Consider the following 24,423-nt stretch of genomic DNA (forward strand, 5'->3'; position numbering starts at 1 on the left):
AATTGCGCAGACAGCAGGAGTCTGTCAAGCAATCACATTTGCAGACAATCAATGAACAACTCTTTAAAAAAACAATATAGGACAAAGTATATAAGGAACGAACAAAGACAAGCAATCAGAAACCGGAAAAGCACAGCAGAAATCAGTGGCAACCTGCGAACAAACACCGCACATGTTTCATTTAAGATGAAAGCGGATTGAATTAAATAGTATGAAAAGAACTTCTGAACATTTTGCTCAGATCAATGAAGTTGAACTATGCTGAGTGTAACGCATACCTGCAAACACCAGCTGAGGGAAGAGCTGCATGCTAATAACGTGAAGGATAAAAATCAACAGGAAAATGGATAGATGAAAGAAAAGAAAAAGGGCAAGGGGAGATAGAAGAGTTGAAGCCGTGGATTTAACCAAACATTCAAGATCAAGAGGAATCAATTATAGAGCTTCACAAACTGGTTTTTGGGAAATATCGATCAATCGCTTTTCTGAATATGGTGAATATGGCTCTGAAGAGTGTTGAAAATTGGCATGTAAAATCCATAGATTTATCTGTAATTAACTCAGTCAATACAATTTATTTAGCAGGACTTAACTCTCTGTAAAGAATATGTGTAGCCCCAAAATGAGACATTTACCTTTATTGATATAGATTGTTGAAAAGCCAAGCATTTTCTTTGTGTTCTAGTTGCAGTGTTTTGTTTTGTTTTTTTTATTCTGCCTCGCTGAATAAACTGAAAAAATAGGACTCCAATAATTCACTGCGTTTTCCAGTTGAAATTAACCCTAGTGGCAGTAAAATACCAACTTTTTTCATTCTCACTCATATTACGATTATAAGGGTAGATTATCAAACAATTGTGTATGATTCGTAAACTAATGTTAACATTTTCATCCCCAACTGGTTTCTTTCTAATGTTAAACTTGCTTAGTAGCTCACCTATTGGTTGTGCAATACAGAATGATCGGGTGCGAGTCACATGATAAAAACTCTTGCCAAACAAGCTGTAATTGTATAGTTGCTCATGTTTGTTTTTTGTTAAAACCGTTGTGTTAAGTTGGTATGAACAACTTACCAACCACCAACATATAAAAAAATTGTATTCATGTTCATAACATTTCAGACAAAAATGAATGTGATTTTAAAGCTAACTTCTAGATATAGATTTATTCAAGACACAATGTAATATTATTATGCAGATGTGTCAAAGGCATGTTATTTTTAATGAGCTTGAGTTGAATAAATTACATTAAAGATTACAGTTCCATTAAAATACAACGTAAAAATTTAAATATGTACATTATATTAAAGAATAATTCAGGTGCAATAAATACTAAACAACAGTGCTGTGTTGTATAGGACTATATTTGTTACAAATAATTTGTAATCGTTTATAAAAGTAACTTGGTACTACCGTTCTCTGGTCCGGTTCTTTAACAGTAGTTTCTTCCACAGCCCAGGCACAAAATTCAATATTCATTATAGAGTCATTATTTTAAAATCAGTGTTAACAGACATATAATGTGTAAATAATTTCCACATTGATTAAAGCATGCAGATGCTTTACATGAGACTGGAAAAGCATTTGTAAGCCATGCCTTCATCAGTTTGGTTCTGAGTGCTCTTTTAAGAGTTATTACCACAGTATGAAACCTTGCAATCTTGACAGAAGGTTGAAGTGCACAGTTTGCGTATCTAATTATAAACAGCATGAAGGTCGTTTGTTTAAAGACATCTGTGTGTTATTTGATCAGGGTGATGCTTTTAACTTTGTTAGTTTGTGTTTTCTGAAAATGCCCAAACAGGCTCCACTATTATGTGTCTGGTATCCTGTCTAAAAGCTGCGAGCAGAAAAACAACGAAAAGAAAGAAATATTAGCACTTTTGAAAGGATCTTGTCCAATCAAAGTTAAAATTTTGTTATATTGAAATGAATAAATGGCATAACTAACAAGCATCGAGATTTTCTCACTGAAGTGTTGTCATGACAGCAAATGTTGACAACTTTTTCAAAGCATCAGTTTTTGAAAAGTTGTGATGACACTGCTCTGCATTTTAACTGAATGAAAATTAAATGGGCACTTTGAAATCACTTCCAGCCAATTTATTCAATAATTGCCTGTAGCCATGTCTGTTTTGATAAGGGCTTTTTTAATTTTTTTGCAAGGCTCCTTGTGGTTTTTGAACTAGGAGCATATTAACACACTTGACCAGCAGTGACACACACACACACACATAGTTACACGCAAAATGCTATAATGAAGTCATCCTGCTTTCCTCAGAAGCAGGAAGCATGCTAAACGCATTTCAGACTTGCACTTTGTGATAGATCTATAATTAAACTGCCAAAATAACGGTATTTTGCCTAAAGCACATTTGGGTGCTGTAATGTCAGAATCCTACCAGGACTAGGTAATTGAATGTATGGAAGACCAGATGCCTTTATGACCTAGCTTGAGTATAGTTACTTGTTTTAATAGTTCTAACTCATTTCAAGCATAGGAACAGCCAAAGGTTAAATATTAGCTGCAGTGCATTCCGTTAGGGGCGGTACTTAAAAAAATATATGTATGAAGTTTTAATTAATGATTCAAATATTTATGAAGGTTTCTATATTACATATAAATAATCTGTGTGTGTGTATGTATATAAATATTTGAATCATGCTCCATAACATGTATGCATGTATAAATATGCATAAATATGTATAAAGGTGTATAAATGTTTAAAATATTTAAATACAGACAAACATACACACACAGTTAATTACAGCTTCCAAGCTTTTAAACTGATTTTCTTTAAATGCAGCCCTTGGTGATATTTTAGACTTTTTCAAAAACATGAGATCTTTGAGTCTCAGTTCAATCCTTAAGACCTCGGCCGCCTCTCATCTGTCACCTCCCCCTGCGCCCGGAGAGCTCAATCATTACATCGATTACAAAACAGGATTACAGGACAGTCACGTCAAAAAGCGAGGCCTAAAATGACTCCTTAAGAAGAGCACCAAAACAGAGCCACACAAAAGGCACCTGAGGATCCGTGGAAATGATCTGACTGTAGAACCAGTGGAGTAATCCACAGCAGTCCAACAGATATCTGCAGCAAAAGCTCAGAGCTCAGCTGCATATGCGAAAATGATTAATTCTGACCTTGGTTTCTCCTCGGACACATCATTAGGTTTAGTGTTCATCGTGCAGCACTGAAAACTCGGGAGAAACCTTAAAATGGAATAATTTTGCACATGTTTTAATGATTTCTGTGGAGACCTTGTTAAGACATCATCCTTTACTCATGATAAATGCCCCATTATTACTGACATTACATCTGTCAAACAAGACAAGAAAAGTTTCCGGAGTAGTCATCATTTATAGTAGTGAAGTTTTACTACTACTTTTTTTTTTTTTTTTTTTTTTTTTTTTGAATGCAGGCTGCATCCTTATTTCAGTCAGTATAAAAAAGCCTAGGCTCTCTGTTCACACATTAACACACGGTAATGAGCTTAACATGGTCATTAATATAGATTAATATCTTATGTTTCCTACAGGAAGCGATATGATAAATCAATTGAACTGATGCATTTGAAAGGTCAACCGCTAACACCTAATCTAATAGCAGCATTGATTCTTTCCAAGAGTCGAAAGACACAAAGCCGGTGGTTCGTGCCGTCAGTGAATGCATATTCATCCAGTCATAAGGTCAGAAGCCTTTTGAACTCTACAGAGGAAAAAAAAGCTATTTAGAACATTTTATCTTTTCTCTTTTTTTTAGAAACAGAAAAACAAAGACGCATTAATTCAAAGCATAAAATAACAAAGACAGATGAAAACAGTAGACAACCGATTTTACATTGTGGAGCTCAAATAAAGTACATATAGTACAGCACAATAAGCTGAAAAGATGAAAAACGGCTGTTTTTGTTGACTTTAACGAAAACAAAAATCCCAGTGTTTGAAATGTGATGCAGAAATCTTTGCACTGATGAAGTGTTTCAAGCCCTACAGGCGAGTGTAGAGGACGTAGACAACATTTGTAGAGGATCCCAGCCACTGAGCTGTTTGATTTGATTATTGCTGGCTGCACAGCATGAAGACCAGAAACAGGGCCTTGCAAGACACCGTCTTCTTCCCTGTCCTGTTGTTTGTCTTGAGTGTCCTTTCCAACGACGTGACAGCATATACTACCACAAGTTTAGTTAAAGGAAAGGTTCAACCAAAAATGAGTTTGCTGCAAATTCATTCACCCTCAAGGCATTCAAGATGCACAGATATAGAAAATATAGCATTACATTACTTGCTCACCAATGAATCCTCTGATAGAGTCCAGAGAGCTAAAAAAAACAATTTTAATAATCCACAAGCCCACACAACTCACAACTCCAGAACATCATGTAATGGCTTATAAATTAAAAGTTTCATCATTAAGTAGTTTTTTAACTTCAAACTGCTGATTATTCTACCAATAATATTGCTTCTCAAGTTAGAAAGTCATCCGAATCTGGAGTGAAATATGCATACATCAAGCACTGTTAAATGCAAAAGCAGTCCAAAATGTTTTTAATCAAAAGGACAAAAGTGGACGAAGTGTTAATATGGCTTATGGACTGGTTTTTGGTAAGCAGCAATTTGATGGATCCGTTTCTTACGAACACACATCTTTTCAGAAATTCATTGTTGAACTGTTTATTAATTGTGGATTATTATGGTGTTTTATTAGCTATTTGGATTCATTCCAACAGCACCTGTTCACACTGCACATGATACTTTGGTGAGCAAGTGTTGTAATGCTAAATTTATCCAAATCTGTTCCGATGTAGGAGCGAATCGGTCTACATTTTAGATGTCCCTAGGGTGTGTTTTCGTAACGTTTTAATTTTTTGTGATTGAATCGAAATAGCTACCAGAAACAAACTCATCTAAACTTGACAGATGAGACAGACACCAAAGACCTGTATCGGTGAGGACTGATAAGCGATAAAAGCTAAATCTATCTATCAGTCTGTCTTGACAACACCAATCCCTTCATAAAAGCTGTTCTCTGCAGGACAGGACCACGGACAGCTCCCTATTAACACACCTGAGAAGAATGTTTTCACCATCAGGAGAAAACAAGTGTCATGCGACTAATCAAAACATCAAGAACTGCTACAGGAAGTGTTCGAACACAAACAACTCCCCGTGCCTTGTGTACTTGAATTGGCCCGATTGCATGCGAGTTCCTCTTCAACAACTTTCACAAAACATCATCAATATTCAGCTCCTACTGTTCTGCTACAGTTCTGCCCTGCCAATCATGTGTCAAGCACACGGTGTACTTACTGTATATAACTACACTCTGTACTTCATGTTGTGCTGCCTTTCATTCTCCTACAAGGATCAATGACTGCTCCATTCACAAATATAAAGAACAGTTATATTGCACTGCACTGAAGTGTGTCGAAAGATTTATATTAAATCACTAACCCTTGGTATTTACTGCACAGCCTTCTGAGAAATCTACCAATATATGATTTCTTTATGTAATAAAAGTGAATTTATTCATAAACCAAATCAAAAACAACAGGTGTTGACCAAAGTTCTACACGGCTATATCAAAATGACATTCAATGCATGAAGACAGCCAAAACATAAATCCGTGCTTAACTACGACAGAAACAAGAACACCTCCAAACCACTGGGGAAATAACAGTGGTGCATCACGCAGTCTTATATAAATTTAACATTTTCTCTTGGTGGTGGACTAAAAATAAAAATGGGGTTTCGTTGTACAACAAACGCTCTCCTCAAACTGCAGAATGCTTTATAAATGTAAAACGGTTTGGTTTTGTTAACCTTCCTTCGAAGCAATTTGCTGACATTATTTACATAAATACATTTAAAAGGCAGCGAAGCTAAGTTATAGTTGAGTATTCATTCTCTGGAGTTACAAACAATTGTAATTCATTTGTACAACAGCACATAACAGTCTCCAGCGCACGCAGCAAACACAGCTGTAATGTCCGATTCACCAAGAAATTACTCTTAAGAACCAGTTCTTTTAATGAGGCAGACACTAAAATTCACGACGCTGCTGAACGCTTGGCATCAGAATTGGAATCAGAACCGTTCACTACTGACCAGCCCAATGAACCGTGCGTCTGACTGGAAATGAACCACGTATAGCCTACAGCTAAAGGCATATTTTAATAAAAGTTCATTTAAAATTGTAATGTAGAATTGTAGCCTACCGATAAAGCTTTTTGTGGGGTGAAACGCAAGATGGATGACATGCAGAAATATCTGTACAAAAAAAGACTTCGAGATTAATAAAACGTCAGTTTGGAACATTTAGGCTACTTTTGCTAAATACAACTACCAAAAAAACCCTCATTGTAGTCTAAACTAAAATTTCTCACAGTAATGACTGTTAAAAGGTAGCCTGGTTGCACACTTCTGATCCGTTTGGCGTGCTTTGGAGTGAAGAAAAAGTCATTTGTCTCCTAAATGTTTCGTTTTAGCAATCAGTGGTTCCCAAGTCATTTTATTCTGCAGCCACGATTTTCACAGGAAGGGTTTATGGGTGGATATGTAAGAATAACCCAAGGTAAGTCGCACCGTGTAATGGGGTTAACATTTGCCACCCGCCAGTGCAGGAGGAGGAGGAGGAAAAATATTCAGAAATAGCCTATTCACACCAGAATTACAATTTCGAGAAGGTACCATTATTACACAATAATAATAATAATAATAATAATAATAATAATAATAATAATAATAATAGCCTAATTGTTTTAAAACGTGTATGTAAAATGCGAAAGTGAATAAGATCAGACAAATACAGCATATAGCTTTTGCTTTTTTTTTTTTTTTTTTTTGTGACATTGCTGCGTTATGTACATTTTTTACAGATGCGCGTTCCCTTCAAAAATTCACGGTAAAGGCACGAACAAAAACTGTAAATTGAATGCGTGATGTCTCTCTCAGAACTTTCTCCGAAATCATTTAGTGGCGAGCGCGGAGCATCGGTTTGACGTCAGGAGCTGCGGACACCGGCGAGCGAGCTCAGACACATCTGTCAAACATCCAAACAGTGGGCTATGTGGGGTCTGGCGCACCTGGCGTAAAGTTCCCCTGCAGAGTTCCACGTTCACCGCGAGCGCGATGAATTACAACAAGTCTGGCGGTGTCAGCGGTCCGTCCCGTGGCAACTCCGGTTCGGTAGACGAGCTCGTGATAACGTCGACTTTCGGGACGCTGCTGTCGGTGGTTTACATCGTTGGGGTTTCGGGAAACGTCTACACGCTTGTAGTCATGTGTCATTCCATACGCTTCGCCACCTCCATGTACATCTCCATCATCAACCTGGCGCTCGCGGATCTCCTTTACCTCTCCACGATCCCTTTCGTGGTGTGCACGTACTTTCTGAAGGACTGGTACTTCGGGGACGTGGGCTGCAGGATACTGTTGAGTCTGGACCTGTTAACTATGCACGCGAGTATCTTTACTCTGACGGTGATGTGCATGGAGCGCTACCTGGCAGTGACTAAACCGCTGGACACCGTGAAACGCTCCAAAAGCTACCGAAAAGCCATGGCGTGGGGAGTTTGGATTTTGTCCCTCGTCCTAACTGTTCCCATGATGGTCATGGTTAACCAGACTACCAAAACAACAGCAGACGGAGGGGTGAAAAGGATGTGCGCGCCCACCTGGGCACCCCAGGCGTATAAACTGTACCTGACCGTCCTGTTCTGCACGAGCATAATGGCGCCAGGGCTTGTCATCGGTTACTTGTACACCAGACTGGCCAGAACGTACCTAGAGTCTCAAAAGACGTCGGCTATTAACAAAAGCAGCAAGCGCTCGCCGAAACAGAAAGTTTTGATAATGATTTTCACTATCGTGCTCGTGTTCTGGGCGTGTTTTCTGCCCTTTTGGATATGGCAACTTGTTCCCCTGTACCACAAGCCCTTCAGTCTCGCCTCGCGCACGCACACGAGCATCAACTACCTCGTGGCGAGCCTGACTTACAGCAACAGCTGCATCAACCCGTTTCTGTACACGCTCCTGACCAAGAATTATCGGGAGTATCTTAAAAACCGCCACAAGAGCTTTTACCGCTACACGTCGTCGTTTAGAAAGCGCCCACCGAGCTTGTACTCTTGGGGAAAGTCTGCTTCATCCAGCAATCAGTTCGAGTTCAACTCTGAGACGCTTGTCATGGCGCAGTTAAAAGTCATGCAGTGAAGAGATCGGAAAGCTTTAACCCGTTCGTTTAAAGGTAAGCACGGCTCTTCGGTTGGCGGAACTTTACTGTGCCCACTTTCACAGCCTTTCTGGATTCGAAGACAGTTTTACAATAGATGTTTAATTACCAATCATTACAGTCTCGTGCGTTAAGGTGAATTCTTTTGTTCTGTTGCAAGTCCAAAGAGAAGAAATGATAAGGGTTATCTCACAGGACAGCAAAGTTTTCATTTTAGATAGTATTGTCATCTATGTCGTCTTTACCAATTAACAATTGATTTCTTGATTCTTAAGCGTCTCAATTTAACTATAGCAAAGGCTAAAGCATATGCAGTTTTTACTTCATTAAAAACTGGACAAATTAATTGGCATCCCACGTAATATTACATTTCCATCCGTTTGGAGGCTGATCCAGGCCGTAACCTAATCATTATTCCAGAACACGAGATGAATGCTTTATCAGAGAAAAAATGTGAACTTTTTTGGAGTAGTCTCTCAGTGGAAGAACTACTCTTAAATATTAAATATCAAAAACACTTGTCACAATTGACTTTTTTTTTTTAGATACACCCTATCATGATAGATGGACAGATAATCGATCCTGTGTATGAACAAATGTGAATAATGAATAAATGTGGGGGGTTCAGTGCAGGTGAAAAGATGTTCAGAAAAAGTGACATCCGAGTAGGACCGTCAAGGATATCAAGATTAACAGAGAAACCCAGAAATGATCATAAATAATATACAGCACTGTAAATGACGCATTTGTAATTACAACCGCAAAAGCTGAATACTGCTTAATGTTAATGATGAATACTGTACCAGTACATCCAGCCCACTGCTGGCATTAATCGCACATTATTGGACAAATTTATAAAAATATTGCTGCATTCACAGTCCAGATGGAAAAGCATGTTATCAGAACTATTAATGCATTTCCTGTGCCAAGAGCAACTTTTCCCACATATTTCCACACCTAGTAAGTCAAAACACTGTCTTATCACAGAAATATGTCTTTTTCCGAAAAGTTGCAATTATGTGGATGACAAGGATTTAAATCTAGTGTAAAAAAAAAAAAAGCACAAAACTGGATAATGAAGCTTAATGAACAACACTTAACTCTATCATGGGAGCCATATCACCGTAATATTACACATTCATTTACAATGACGTCAGCCCACAGCGAGGTTTCACATTGCCAATCTACAAAAGAAAACAAATACACCAATCCACTAATCTGAGAAATTAGTGCAAAAATACTGTGCTCACTTCTCACCGGGCCATTCATCCGCGATTGCACACAAAAACGATGAAATCATGACATGAATCACAATTGCTTTCCTATCCCACAATCCATATGGTGGCATTCACTGCTTAAGGCTAAACCGGCCTATGCATATTCATTCATTTGAACTCTGTTCCTCAAGCATGAGTCTAGGAAACGCAGGTACAGAAGTGTAGCTGATAGCAACAGTGCATGATCCTCAGCAAAAAAAAAAAATAGATAACAGTGCCAACCTGCCAAGAAAATTAGATAAATAACCACAAAGGACACACTGACAGTCTGTGGACATGTTTATTATTTACTCATAAAAAAGGAAATTCATAATGGCATTGCAGATCAGTAACATCAAGATGAATTATACAATAAGCCAGTTGCTTAGATAATCCATTTAGAAACCTAAGAGAACAAACACCTGGCGTGTTTATTTTTGTTTTCAATGTCAGTAAAGATTCGACAGTCCTTCAATTGTGTAGAGTAGAAGAAAAAAAAACCCATTCACTCACTCTATCTACCTCTTGCAGAACCAAGGATGTGGAAGGATAAAATTGATTCTTGCGGTCTCCATTTCTCTGGAGACAAAAGAACAGAAGCTATACAACTGGGGTCTGACGTTTTCATGCAGTCATCAAACTCAAGAGAGGCCCGCTGACGCTCAGACCAGGGTCAGAGCAGTTACAGCATTTCTTAAGTAGCTCTTATGCCAAGCCTCACACTGGCAAAACATTCTTTAATCATGGAAATATTAGTTCAAAAAACGGAAGAATTGAGTCCGGTGTCAAGAGAGAGTGCATCGCTTTACTCGACACCGTACAGAAAGCACAAATATTAAACAAAGCCCTTTTAATAACAAATTGCACAACCGCAGATTGAAGGCGCCAGTCAAATGTTACACATTTTCTTTCTTATTTATCAGTCTCTTCAAGAAATTAAATAAATCACAACCTCGCTATACGTGTTATTGTTGGGCTCTGCAAGTGAGTAGTCATAGGAAATTGCATGACTTAAGTGTAACCGGTATCGCCAGAGGGAAGCTTGTGTTACTGTAGCCATCATTCCAGAATTTCCTGCGAATTGCTCGTGGTTGAACTACAAGCTTGAATGTGTCCATCATTTGTTTTGTTGTATCATTTAATTAGCAACATCTGCTTTTCAAAACCACAACACCCACTGGCTAAACCTCTCTTCCAAAAGCTGCGCATTTACATTTTGGGCTGAAGCAAATCGAAGCCAGTGCCAATAATCAGGCAAATTGTAATCTTTTGGACTAGATAACATGTGTAAGAATATAATGAGATTAAGAAAGATCTTAAAAGGATTAGAATATCGTAGTTAAAAGAGGACTAATGCACGAACCGGCACTTTCTGTAAGACATGCCTAATCTTATGTAAATGTACAGTACCTAGCCGAAATGTGGAGTCAGTAATATTTTCTTTTAAAGGAAATAATACTTTCACATTGCAGAATTCTTTTTAAGTTTCTTATTCAAGGAATCTTGACAAAAAAAACATTTTTAATAAAAATAAAAATACTACGGGTTTCAACAAAAGCATTAAGCAGTGCAACCGTTTTCGAAACTGATGCAACATTCAGCTTTGCCATCATATAATACATTGTATAAACAATTTACTTTGAAAAAACATCAGCGATACAAGTCATACTGACCCCATAATTTTGAACAGAGTGAAAAAAAGAAACAAAAAACACATGGCACATAACACATTCCAACTCCATCTCTAGCAAACACAGCTCACCACAGATAAATAAGCAATTCTACAGGATGTGGATGGATTGCATTTCAATGTATCATACGCAGTGGCAATAAATCAACGCTTCAGCCTAGTCACTAAGGAGATCTACCCTGAGACACAAAACTATGATTGCTGTTGGCAAACCTACTTGATTTACTGAAACCTGAAGTGACTTTTCGCACACTGGTTAATATTCAGCCTTGCAGCAGCTAAAGCATGAATGAATTAGCAGCTGGAAAAAGGAACATTACGGACTAAGAGAGATTTCCAATTAAGCTATCGGTGATGCAACGGGGACAGAAAATTAGGCATCAGCCAAAATTCATGAATCATCATATATGAGTAAAAAGCAAACATACTTCGCTTCCTATTATAATAAAGCTGACGCATGCATTTGAATAACAAGCATGTAAAATGTAAATGTATAAGCGGATTTAGGATGTTTACCCTTGTGTTGTTTTTTAAAATTCAGCACAGGTTTGGAAAGGTTCGTAGCCTGGTGTAAAAACAAACTACTGAGAAGATTTACATGAGAGAAGTGATAAAGTTCTGCTTTGAATCTCACTTCAACTCACACAACAGAGAGAGCACTCAGTTTTTGGCCATGGGTCTATAAACAGAGAAGCCAATTAGCTGTTACATCTCAAAACAAGGTGTTAAAAACAAACGTGTTGTGACTGGCTGAACTTGACTTTCACCAAGTAATGTCAGCGTAATTAAAACCAACACCGTCGAAGAAGGGAATGTTTTTCCAAAAGCTCATCACACATGCAATACAACAGTTCATACTTGGCACTGGACAGTTAAAGAGACCTTAGAATAAAAGACATAGGAAGTAAACATTTCTTCTGTCTTTGACTATTATAACACTCTTTTATCAAAGATATCAAAAGGATATCTTTAACACACGTAGAAATACATGGCTGAAGGAATGATATATTCTTTGGGTATCGGATGCATCGATGTTTCATTAGTAGCATAAGTAGTTTTTGAAAGCAATTCTACAAAGAACAGTTTTCAGGTGGCGACATAAACAGAAATATCCTCCAGCTCCTTGTTTTCATTACATGCACCTGTTCTCTCAACCCATTTGTGTGTCCTGTCTAGACAGTGATTTAACTATAACAATATAAAACATTTTAAAGAGTGAAGCACAGCCAGGAAAGAGAGAATTCAATTGTAAAGAAGCACCTTCAGAACAAAAGTCGAGATGCGCGTTTTCAAAATTACGGCAATTCAAGTAAATCTCCTGAAAATACAAAACGCCATTTAATTAAAAACAAACGAGACGAACCCATTTGAGCACAGAAAATCCTAAATATTTTTCTAACGGCACAATACGAGTTTTTTATGCCATTAACCTGACTTGCTTCAGCATATTCCTGTGTGTTCGCCCTAGGGTTCCTGTCCCTCATCCGTCCCTTTGAGCTGGGTGGATCCTACGGCAGGGAGGGGTTATCAATTGCATAATCGGGGTCACATGTGAAGGACACCGTAATGGCATATCGCGTACCCCAAGTGACCTTCTCCACATGATGGAGGTTCTCAGAACCCGATGAGAAGAAGGACACCCGACCTGCAGGAGATGAAAGAAGATGGGCGATGACAGAGAGAAACAGGGCAAAGGTTAAAGTGATATGCTGAAGAGCTGCATATGAAGCAGATTAGCATCTGCCCAATGTCAATGTGTTCAGAACGTAAGGATTTGTAATTGTTTTTTACTTCTCACGATTGGCAGTTTCAAACTGTATCTAAAGTTAAATGTTTGTGTTTACAGTTGTCGTATTTAATGGAGACCAGCATTCAGTGACTCTGAATGTAGATGGAAATTGGAAAGTGGTTCCAAAACACAAGTCGATGCTGGGATAATTACTTAAATGTCCTAATTTTACTTGGTTGGACTGCCGATTTCATTTTAAGAAGCAAAGCTCTTGCTAAATTTGATATTTATGTAAATTACCACCATTATGTCTGCCTGGTACTGACCTTTGTAGACCATTCTTGGTCATGAAAGTTTTTCTGAATCTCATTAAATGTTCATCTTTTTTTTTTTTTTTTTTTTTTTTTAAGCTGACTTTCAGAAGTGGAAATGCATGTGTCAAATTCTATGAATAAATGCTGTATGTTGGACTTCACTGCTGGTGGAATATCCATAATGCAGCATAGATCCTTCAAGCTGGATGAAAGCTTGGGGAAATCGGAAGTGTTAGGCAAGGTAATTAGACCTGTTTAATGAAAACAGATGGAAGGGATAACGCAATACATGTTTAAGCAGAAAAAAATGGCTACAAGAAATAGGCTCTGCGATTTAGATGTTTCAGCAAAGTATGATATTGTAATGCACTAACCAACACAGCAGTGCCAACGAAGAGCAAATTTCTCAATGTGTTATCTATAAAAACAAGCTAATGGGGAAACTATAAAGCATTGCTTTACATAATTCCCCTGCTTAAAAAAAAAGAAAAACAAAGACTATACATAATTATGAAGATAATAATTTACACCAGTGTACATTTTAATTCTGTTTGCAATCCCCAATTGAGCAAGACACCAAAGTCTTTCATTAACATGTGCTTGATATTACAGTTGAAATTCATTTATTTCCCACGTTTAAAAAAATATGTGTAAGCAGGCAAGCAGTTACATAGCAAAGAGATAGAAAAGAAGATACAACAAGGACTTACATCAAAAAAAGTCCTTAATTTTTTTGCATGGAACAGCAGTATATTTTATTCAAATTAGATTAATTTAACACGGCAACTTTCTGACAGGGTTTGATACAGAAGAATGAAATTTATGAACCATTTCTTTCTTGTGAATCAGCAAAGACCAATTTGATTCTTTTTAGCACCTATTCTTACAATTTTAGAAAAGACTGTATAAACATCCAATAATTTGGTTATAGAATGGCATTTTTCCAAATATTCATTCCTTAAAATGACTAAAATAACCATGATATGAAACAATTAACCTATTGTCATTGTTAAAAGGAATGTTTAAAGTTTTAGTTTATCAGTAATCTGATGTAATCACATGAGACAATATGTCTGTTGTGTCAATATGAGAAAACAGCCTTGGCTATAAATCGAAGCAGTTTATCCACCTCTTTATTGATTCTACACCATTTAGATTAATTGTCACATTAGGTAAATAACATCCTTATGGTATGAGTATTGGGATATAATAAGTAGGAAAAAACAGATATAGATATTTTCTGCAAAAACATTCCTCCATAAAATGCTAGATTTCACAGTGACCTATGCAGGTTGAAGCTGGAAGGAAGTTATTAAAAACCGCATGCTGCCTCCACGCTAATTAGCCAAGTATAATTCCGTTCACTTCAACCGAAGATGCACAAGGAGACATTAGCTAAACAGGATAGTTATGCAAATGACCTCCGCGTCCGCTTCATTCTGGCCTCGTTGACCAATTCTGAAAGCTCTATTGAATATCATTAATATATTGCAATATTACTGAGCGTTTGAGAAGATGGTGCATTAGGATCAGTATGGATGTGTATATAATGTGCCGCATCACGTTGCTGGGGGAAAGTGTATAATACCATAAAACCTGCAAGATTAAAGAATGCCTAAGGACATCTGGAGTATTAGGCTGGGAAATTTTAAATCCTGATTACAGCGTTTGCATGGAAATTAGGAGAGGAATGATACCGTGAAAGAGAGTAACTCAGGTTAAATGCTTTAGAAATTTAACAAATTGACAAATTAAGCATGAAAGACTCAGAGAAGAACACAGGGTTTGCCAGCATGCTGTCGTGTAACTTGGTTCACTGCGAAACAATAAAATGGCAATTATTTCAGAGCTCCTAATGATATGATTTGATAGCGTTTTCATGAGAGAGGAGTTTAATCAGGAGCGAAAAGAATATTTAGAGTGGAAACTAAATCACAAGGGAACGTTTCCCTCGTCAAAAGAGGAAAAAAAGCTGCATACGATCTAGCGTGTGAATCGATGTGCTTATAAAACATGAAGCTTGTGTATGTTTAGACAGGCACGTGCACAAACCGACTGCGTGATCCAACTTCTAATCATTTTTTTTTTTTTCCCTCGACATCCCTTGTCAGCTACCACGGTTTTCAACACGTACATCCAGCACCTTGCAAAGCAGCATCCACAGAATTGTAATTTTTTTGGTGAACTATGTCTTTATCAACAAGCTAGTCTAGTGTTAGCATAAATTAGCGTTGTGCGAGGACGGAAATGCCATGGAAAAGCCCCCAAAATTCACAAGCAAGAGTGTTATTTACTTGCATATTTTAAGTGGGAGGAAACAGGCAACTCAATATAAATCGTAGGAAATAAAGTCTAGCTTTTTGACAGAGGTTAATAAAAGTGCATAATAAAATATTTATTTAGAGTAATGTAATTAAACCAATCATAACAGTTTGAAAGATTTCTGTCACCAAATGAACTGACTTGCTATTAGGATGAATGAGGTTAAATAAAGTTTAAATGCGTTCTGTAAAGACATGACAGGCAGCTTCAGCTATTTCTCCACTTCAAGGTCTTCTGCTTTTTGATACGTGTAAGTGTCCTTATACATATCGAATCTGCGTATCAAATACTGCACCGATTACCTTTTGTCTGCCATCACAGAAATGAACAGAGCCGAAAATACAGGCTTTTGTTTTTCCACCTGACAATAAAAACGCACCTGTCGCCGCCTCTAAACTCCTCAGCTGATTCTAACTGTATGATGCTCTTGCTGGGCTAAGAGCACGCTGCACCTCCATGACTCTTAAATCAGGAGATGCAGCTGTGATCCCAGAAGACTCATCCAGCGCCAGGCGTCAATTTTCGCAGTGTGACAAAACTAAAGTGCTTTTTCCCCCAGATCTAATCTTCTAGCATACCACGTCATCTTTCACACTCCTCTTATATCTGTGCAGACCCCGTCCCTTTTCTCATCTCACCTCTGCCCTCCTCCCCTGTGTTTAGCGCTGTGCGCCTCAACAGGCCAATATCTCTCCTGATAGCATCCATCATAAAAGAGGGAGGCTGATTGTCAGTCTAGTTATAATTACTGCCTGTTCGACAAGAGTTATCCATCAGACTAATAATTACCTCAGCGAAGTTCAGGGCTCATCAGCCACACCTGATGGATAATCAACACACCGACAGAGCTCACTGCTTCTGCCACCCAGCGAACAGGAACACGTTCCAGCTACTAAATCCAACACAGTGTATCCCAATTCATTTCAGACTGGAAGCAGACATTCAAAACTCATCACCCTAGCTGGAGACGGTGCACGACGGGAGGGAGAAATCCAGAGCTGCAAACATTGGGGTCTGATGAATAATGCAATATGAGTATTTTAAGCCGAGAAGTGGCACTGATGCGAAAAAAAAAAAAAGCCAAACGAAGCAAAATATACCAAAAAAAAAGGAACTTTCTTATTCTTTCATATATACAATTCATATTCACATATAAAATTCATCTAATAATGTAATTGTATTTTAGTGTGTGTGTGTAACGATTCATTTTGTGCAAAAGTTAAGTAACATGTATAGAACGGTTTCTGTCTTTTTATACATAAATGTTATTAGCTATTTTATATTAAAAAAAAATAAAGACAAATAACAATAATGTATTTCTATCAAAATAAAGATATTTGCTATTTTGTTTGCATAAAATGTGTGTTCTGTGTATATTTGTTATTCATATTTTGAAAATATTAGCATGTATTGACATGTTTATATTCATTGACTTTCTATTGGAAATAAATATATTTAATATATAAATGACATTTTTATGAAAAGTTTGTATTTATGTATACATAATAAATATACATAGCATATTAGTATGTATATATATATATATATATATATAGGTTTTGTATATATATATATATATATATATATATATATATATATATATATATATATATATATATATATATATATATATATATATATATATATATATATATATATATATATATATATAAAGATAGACAGATATATATAGATCGATCTACACCTGCCTTCACCTGCCGTCGCTCTTTAATGGGCTCAGAGAGCGCTACGTGATCAAAAGTCACGCTACATGGCAAAACACCTCCCTTCACGTGGGCGAAGATTTTAAAAGAAAGGAGCCTGACAGTTTCTATCAACATTGTATGACGCTGCTTTATCCAAGTGCACCTTAACTGAGTTATCCAGTCAAAACTGACAGATCTTAATAAAGAGCTGAAAGGTAAATGAATTCACATGCACGAGCCCGTTTCTCCATGCAGACTAAATAATCAGGCAGCTATTCAAAGACCACGTCATCATGGAGACATTATCAAAATGCCAGGCTGAGAAAACAAAACAATTATTCCATGCAGCAGGTATGTAAAACAAGTCATAAAGAGCATTTGGAGTGCGGCTGTAATCATTGCAAAACAGGAGAGAGTCTTAACAAAATCCCTTATTAATGCATGGTGATATACAAAAGTGATCATTAATGCTGATGCTTTATGCAACCACTGAGCCACTTACATGATTCTTTAAATTGACTCTGGTGTGCTAAAGAAAATCAGTGGCGCCAATTACGTACCTCATAAACTTTATCCACACTACCTGCAATGCATCTTCATCATAGAGTAACTGGTTTTAGAACTTATCCCTGTGTCTTCCTACAGTAGGTATACTTCTTGCTAATTAAAATGCATAGAAATTAATAAAACTACCAGTGGGCATTAGGTGCGAATGCAATGAGGTTTTAGTATTTAATAATTCTCGGATATATTTTAAGCAAAAATTAAGAGAATTTAAAATATTTGTTTTCTATATTAATTAAAATATTTAAAATATCTATTTTCTATTTAAATATACATGTGACCCTGGATCACAAAATCAGTCATAATTTGAAATGGAATTTCAAATTAATAAGTTTTCCACTGACGTAGAGTTTGTTAGGATAGGACAATATTTGGCCAATATGGAACTATTTGAAAAAAACTAATCTAAACAGTAAAAATATCACATTTATAGTTTATAAGAAACTAATCAAAAATAGAATTGTAATATAATTACAATAGTAAAAATACAAAATATCTTCATGGAACATGACCTTTATTTAATATCGTAATGATTTTTGGCATAAAAGAAAAAACAATCATTTTAACCCATACAATGTATTTTTGGCAATTATTAAAATATATATTTTGCTAATTTGCTATGCTAATTTGCATATGCTAATTTGGTTATCAATTAACATTTCTTATCCTGAATGCTACAAAAACCTGTGCTGCTTAATATTTTTGTCGACGAGTTTGTCTTTAAATAATAAAAAGTTTAAAAGATCAGCAATTATTTGAAATACAATTTTTCTTTGTAAAAATATGTCATTAAATATGTCAATACAATTTTTTTTACAAAGATGTGTTATTAACAGTTATCTGTATTATACTCAAATTTACCGTGCTAATTAATTAGTATATCATTTAATTAATCACGTTAATTAGTTTTTTTTATTTCTAACTGACAGCCCTAATTAAAACCTTATTGTGCTTGAACACACTGCATTGCTTTAATGTATTTTAGAAACCCAGATGAAGTGTGTAACATCGTTTGTAATGCATTTACCAGCACGTGGCTCCACCGTCCTGTTGCTACTGGAGTCCATGAAGACGAACCGCCCGCCACCAAACTCCAACCCATAATCAGACAAGTAGAGCAAAGACGTATAATCAAAGGATCCATAAGTCTCCTGTTAGAAAAATATGCACATTTTCTTTAAAAAACACAAACATTTCTTTCCCTTAAAACCGCAAATAAATCTCAGCATGAGCCTAAAGCCCTAATTAGGAGGTTTTAATAATTAATCTTACTTAGTGGAATTTTAATTTTGTACTTGAGGGAGACAGGGTGAACAAATCATGATCTCCTGATGCGTTAAGACCTAACACATCAAGCGGCAGTTTCATTATTCATCAATTTATTTAGAATCGATGCAATTTTTGCAATGCAGAAAACCCTCAAGTAAAGCCTAGGATTTTCTGGCTTAACGAAAAACAGTGGTAGGGTTTAACAGCGTCCCTGGGACATTAAACTCTGCTCTGCTTTACGAGGGGAATCTCTTTAGTGATCCCAAACCACACAGGCGTCACTTCTCGGCATGTCGGATCACACTTTTAACTACTTTAATCAAATCTAGAGTTTAAGACTGGCAGTCTCCTGGCCACCGCCCGCTATTTCCAGTGGTTTTTTAGAGACGGATTAATGAAGAGTATTCCACACACCTACCGCAGAGGGATCACATTCAGCATTCGAGACGCTTGTTTGTTTTTATTACTCTACCAATGCCAAAATATCATCCCACATCCCAAAATGACGAACCCTACCTGCAAAGTATCGCTATGGCGTAATGCGATTCTGTCTAAACACGAACTGATTCAAGTGAACTGTAAACCGTATAAGCAAATGACACATTATGACGCAATGTGAATAATTACATTTCAAAAACAAACCAATAGGTGCAGCTACAAACTACAATGACCTTTGGATAATCTGTTTATCTGTTTGCCTCTCATGCAACACGAAGAAATTCAAAACACAAAAGCAATTCGTCTTCATTGTAAGCAGTTTATTCCTCTGATGTGTTACAGCCTTGTACGTAAACCTCGCCTGCAAAAGTGAATTGATCACGTTGATGGCCACATTCAGAAATTCACAACATACTCAGAGATCAAAGCTTACACTAAAACTGGACGTAAATGAACTTGGACTGATTTTAGATCCCCTCAAGACCTCATTTCAACAGCTCAAAAGTGAAGTAGGAACATTACGCTTTGTTTCAAAAATAAATCATGTCTTTTAAAGGCAATGTTTTCTGCGATAAAAGCGATTTCAGACCTGGCCAAATAAAGAGTTCGGGACCACCAGGACGGTGCTGCACCAAACATCATTGTTTTGGATGCAAACCTTGCAGAGCATTTCCATCTCCAGTGCATGAGAAATTCAGAGAGTAGCCTCAGATATGCTTAAACCATATGGGCCAGTGTCGTAATGCAAGTCTTGGGCCCCTCCTGGGGCTCGTTATGCATGAATATCTGCAATTGTATTTGATTAAGACAGACAGTTGTGTTATTTTGGGCAATTTAGCCAGCTCTTAAATAATTCTCTTTATTTTCCCAATCTGGTGCTGAAATATTTTGTGTCACACAAATCAGCATTCATCTGTGCAAATCAATATTTCAAGATTCATTGTTTCCTTAATTGGGATTCCCATATAAACGCATTTAAGCCATATCTGTGTGCCAAAAAAAGTCAGTGTGCAAGTATACTGGCCACTTTAAAATCTAATTCAAGCATTTTCTATTGTAACTGGTTCATGAAGCGAGGGGATCTCCCATACAACAGTTATTGAGGCTGAGTATCAATTAATTTCATATCTGTAATAATTAGCTGATGTGTGGTTACATCGTGAATATAATATTAATCTAGATCCATTATTCATATCTAAATCCCTTCGCGTTTGCTTTAAAGATTTGCTTTTCTAGACAACTATTAAAAGTTCTGCTTTATTTCAAGTCACTGAGCTAATTTGATGTGAAACATTATTTATTTATAAATGTCAACTTTGCAATAATATGGCCTATTAAAGCTAGTTCAAAACATCTGGGCCTTTGCGTGGAGATATTTTTGGTCAGCGTTCTGAGGGAACCAATGTGATCGGCAGTTTCAGAACAGTGACCATAGAGTAAACATTAGGAGTTCTTGAACATTCCTGGGATATGACTTAAAAGTTAGTTCTTGTGCGTGTTACCTTATCGATATGTGGGTGCCAGTACTCATCATGAGTGGTTTTGGCAGAGGTGCCGTTGATGCGAGAGAAGAAGGTGGGTTTGGTGAGGTACATCTGTTTGGAGTCCAGACCAAATGTCTCTGCTATTGCCTTTTGAATTCGACTACGGACATCACTGGTTTAGAACAGAGCACATAAAATTCCTTTATACAGAAGACAATTGCTTGTGGTACTTTTATTCTTCCATATCCATAATAGGCATTATAAACCACGTATTTTTTTAAAGCCAACAAGTTGGTGGGCTGCCACAAAGACCAGCTGACTAATCGTTAAGGAAGTCCAAGATAATTAAGTCTGCATCAGGTAAACCTGATACATTCTGGTGTTCAAAACAGTGGGGCTAAAAAAAGTCTAAAAAAAGTAATGCTCATTGTGTAAAATGCTAAAAAACAAAAACCAAAAAACCAAAACACAAAAATGACCAAAGATGTCTTGCAAAGCTAAAACGTGTTTGTTTACAAGACAAAAATATCCAAAAAGTTAGTGGATTTTACTGTGAAAGGAAAACAGGACTTTTAAGAGGAGCTTTATAATGGATTTGTTTATCACTTCACAAGTTGATGGACTGGAGTTTCTACCCTCATTCTGACAACACCAATTCACTGCTGATGATCCATTGGGGAGCAAGTGATGAAATGATACATTCATCCATCTGTTCTGATGAATAAACAAACTCCTCTAAATCTTGAAAGGCCTGAGGTTAAGTACATTGTTAGCAAATGTTCATTTTTGTGTGGACTATTCCTTTCAATTTAGAATCAAATAAAATAAAAATGTTAGACCCATTCAATATTTGAAAACTGAATTATTTGGAATTAACACGTTTTTAGATGTTCAACACTTTTCTACGTCACTCACCTGTACAGTTCAAAATCTTCTTCCGTAAAAACATCCCTTATCTCATTCTTAAAATATCTGAAGATAAAAAACACACACACACACAGATGGGTTCACTTAAGATAGCCTTGAACAATATCAAACACACTACCTTAACATTTGTAAGATGGCAGCCATTTAAAAACCATATCAAGACACAGGCAGCAACAAATTCACACACAGAAGACGAAAGTGTCACAGCAAGCGAGTTAACACATGCCAGCTGTAACCGTTAACTGCCAGCAAAGTACCAGCCTGTGTGTGGGTACCTAGGTGTAAACCACATATAAAGTTATGAGGAAAAACTCCATGATTAAAAAAAATGAAGAAGTGATCTTTAGCAGCTGAGGCTAGAAAGTCATTCCATCATTGCAGCCATTGATTTTGACTCTGCTCCTCAGGCCCATGGGCATACTTTGATGTGCACATGAAATGCACTCAGAGAAGTCTGATAGAGCTGTGATTCAAATAGATCAAGATGTCGCTAAAGTTCAATTGGAGATGGCTTCCTGTTAGACTCTGTACGAAGCCGCACAGCACACTCACCTATAGATATTCACAAACTGCTTCCCCATCGACAATGCCCCAGAGTGAAGATCCAGGATGGAGGCCTGTACACAACAAAAAGGAATAAAGACACTTTCAACAGAAGAAACAGTCAACATTTGGCAAAAAAAAAAAAACAATGTTTTCCCTAGTGTCTCTGGTTTGAATAAACTCCAAAGCCAACCACCGAGGGCTTGCATCTACCTCGAGCGCTGGCCTGCACTGCTGAGCTCGTTGTTATTCGTGCTCCGTCATGAGGTCAACAGATGGACCCGGTATTCCCTGCTCTCTGTCTTCACACACACTTCATAAATCATCATGATGGGGCTGATCTCCTCTTAAAAACTCAGCAGGAACCTGTATTACACCCTCTTTTAGTTCACTGGTCACACTCTATAAAAGGCCTCTTTGCCTGGTAAGATCTCGAGACTTGGTTTCAACCTTAATTTCATGTTATGAAACATTAGATTATCTGTGTCATCCAGTGAGGTCAAAATAAAGTTAACACATAACAAAAGCAATCTAGTTTTCATATAAGGGTCCGAAAGTCACCACATTTGCTTACATTTTTTTAAGGGAATGTGGAACGTATAATATAAAAATTGTATTATCAGCATAACGAATAACGAATGCACCAAAGACGATTATAAGATAACACATTTTTAAAAAATAAATACTTTTATTGAATTTAGGAAAGCAAAGGTAAAAAAAAAATAATGATCTGGATTCATACATAAATGGGATCTCATTTGGCGATTAATTTACCGTGTAATTCTCTACATTCAGACGATAAGAACGAAACAATTCACCAATCAATCTCCATCACTTTTGTCATCTCCCTCATTGGCCGCTATCACTCACGTGACGTGTCCACACAGGATGTGGAAAGCTGTTAGCGACTTTTCAGACCCTCTTTGCGGCCGAGAGGATTCAGTTATAATATATGCTCTGTTGTTTAGTTCTAACTAAGCCATTATCTAGATCTTATGTGTATTTGATTTGATTGGAAAAAGGTTCAATTCTAAATTTTGGATAATCTGGATTTTAATCCAAAAAGGTTCTGTGCCGAATGGAGTAAAAAGCACAGGTTTAGTCATTTTGATTTATTACTTTATTTTTTAACATTCTCTTATGTTCAACAACTTATGAATATTACAAGTTTCAAAAGCTTCAACCCTATTCAAAGCCATTATACCATCATCTACAAATCCAATGCATGAAACCAATCAAACTAGCTGCTTAACTGTTCTCAAATTAAGATTTTAGTGTAAATTGTATCCAGTTTGTTTTATATTTACAACATGGTTGTGGGGCTTAGCACATGTACTTTTCAGCAACAATATTTTCCAGTATTTTCCAAGCAGGGTGATGAACTGGTGAAGTGAGCTTAATCTGATACTAAGGCAAAATGCAATTTCAGCAACCACTGAGAATGTCACATGTTGTTCCAATCAAACACAAATCGACCACAGATCGTATGTAAATTTTGTCAAATGCACTCTTAATGAGAGTGCTTTCCTGTGTACACTCAATCTTACCAAACAATATGTTGCAATCTAGACGCATAATGGAAAAGAGGATTGCCTTTGAATTCCAGCTGAAGTCAAAACCATAGTGTGTACTGCCCTCTTGTGTTCTTAAGCAGCTGCGTCAATGACTAATATGCCATTATTTTGAAACACAGATGCAAGCATTTGAAATTAAAAGTGCTTACTCACACCACCATCTGAGCCAGCAAGAGATAAACCTCTCTCAGCTAACCTGTGAAATAACAGAGTGTATAAAAAAAGTATTCTACAAGTGTACAGAAGAGTAAAATAAATATATACGTGAAACTAAATATTGTGAAGACTGAGTGAAAAAAAAAAAAAAAAGTAAAGAATAAAAACATTAATAAAAATCAACACTGGCATATTGGAAAAAATACTCAGAAAAT

The 24,423-nt window shown here is 36.8% G+C and overlaps 2 protein-coding genes across 5 annotated transcripts in view; one reads left to right on the plus strand and one right to left on the minus strand.

Annotated features, from left to right (window-relative positions):
- Positions 1-2,959: 2,959 nt before the first annotated feature.
- Positions 2,960-24,423, minus strand: part of uts2r2 (urotensin-2 receptor 2) — a 24,172-nt gene continuing 2,708 nt past the window's right edge. For 2 of the 4 annotated variants that reach the window (XM_043254112.1, XM_043254113.1), the window contains exons 4-9: positions 24,206-24,248; positions 22,488-22,552; positions 21,924-21,980; positions 21,027-21,180; positions 18,845-18,968; positions 9,780-12,827 (exon numbers count right to left, since the gene is read on the minus strand). In XM_043254112.1, the coding sequence (XP_043110047.1) occupies positions 12,691-12,827; positions 18,845-18,968; positions 21,027-21,180; positions 21,924-21,980; positions 22,488-22,552; positions 24,206-24,248 (580 nt within the window). In that variant the 3' untranslated portion in view covers positions 9,780-12,690. Of the gene's footprint in view, positions 3,713-9,779; positions 12,828-18,844; positions 18,969-19,117; positions 19,886-21,026; positions 21,181-21,923; positions 21,981-22,487; positions 22,553-24,205; positions 24,249-24,423 lie in introns of those variants that run through there. The other 2 variants (XM_043254114.1, XM_043254115.1) reach the window with 2 other exon arrangements.
- Positions 6,918-12,779, plus strand: LOC122355615 (urotensin-2 receptor). Its single transcript, XM_043254111.1, has 2 exons — positions 6,918-8,251; positions 12,651-12,779. Exon 1 carries the CDS (start codon positions 7,135-7,137, stop codon positions 8,215-8,217), a length of 1,083 nt encoding a protein of 360 aa, XP_043110046.1. The 5' UTR covers positions 6,918-7,134; the 3' UTR covers positions 8,218-8,251; positions 12,651-12,779.

The sequence above is a fragment of the Puntigrus tetrazona genome, chromosome 12 (genome assembly GCF_018831695.1).
Source record: "Puntigrus tetrazona isolate hp1 chromosome 12, ASM1883169v1, whole genome shotgun sequence".
Lineage (NCBI taxonomy): Eukaryota > Metazoa > Chordata > Actinopteri > Cypriniformes > Cyprinidae > Puntigrus > Puntigrus tetrazona.

Coding starts and splice junctions, on each gene's coding strand:
- LOC122355615 (XM_043254111.1), top strand. CDS start 7,135: ATGAATTACAACAAGTCTGGCGGTGTCAGCGGTCCGTCCCGTGGCAAC.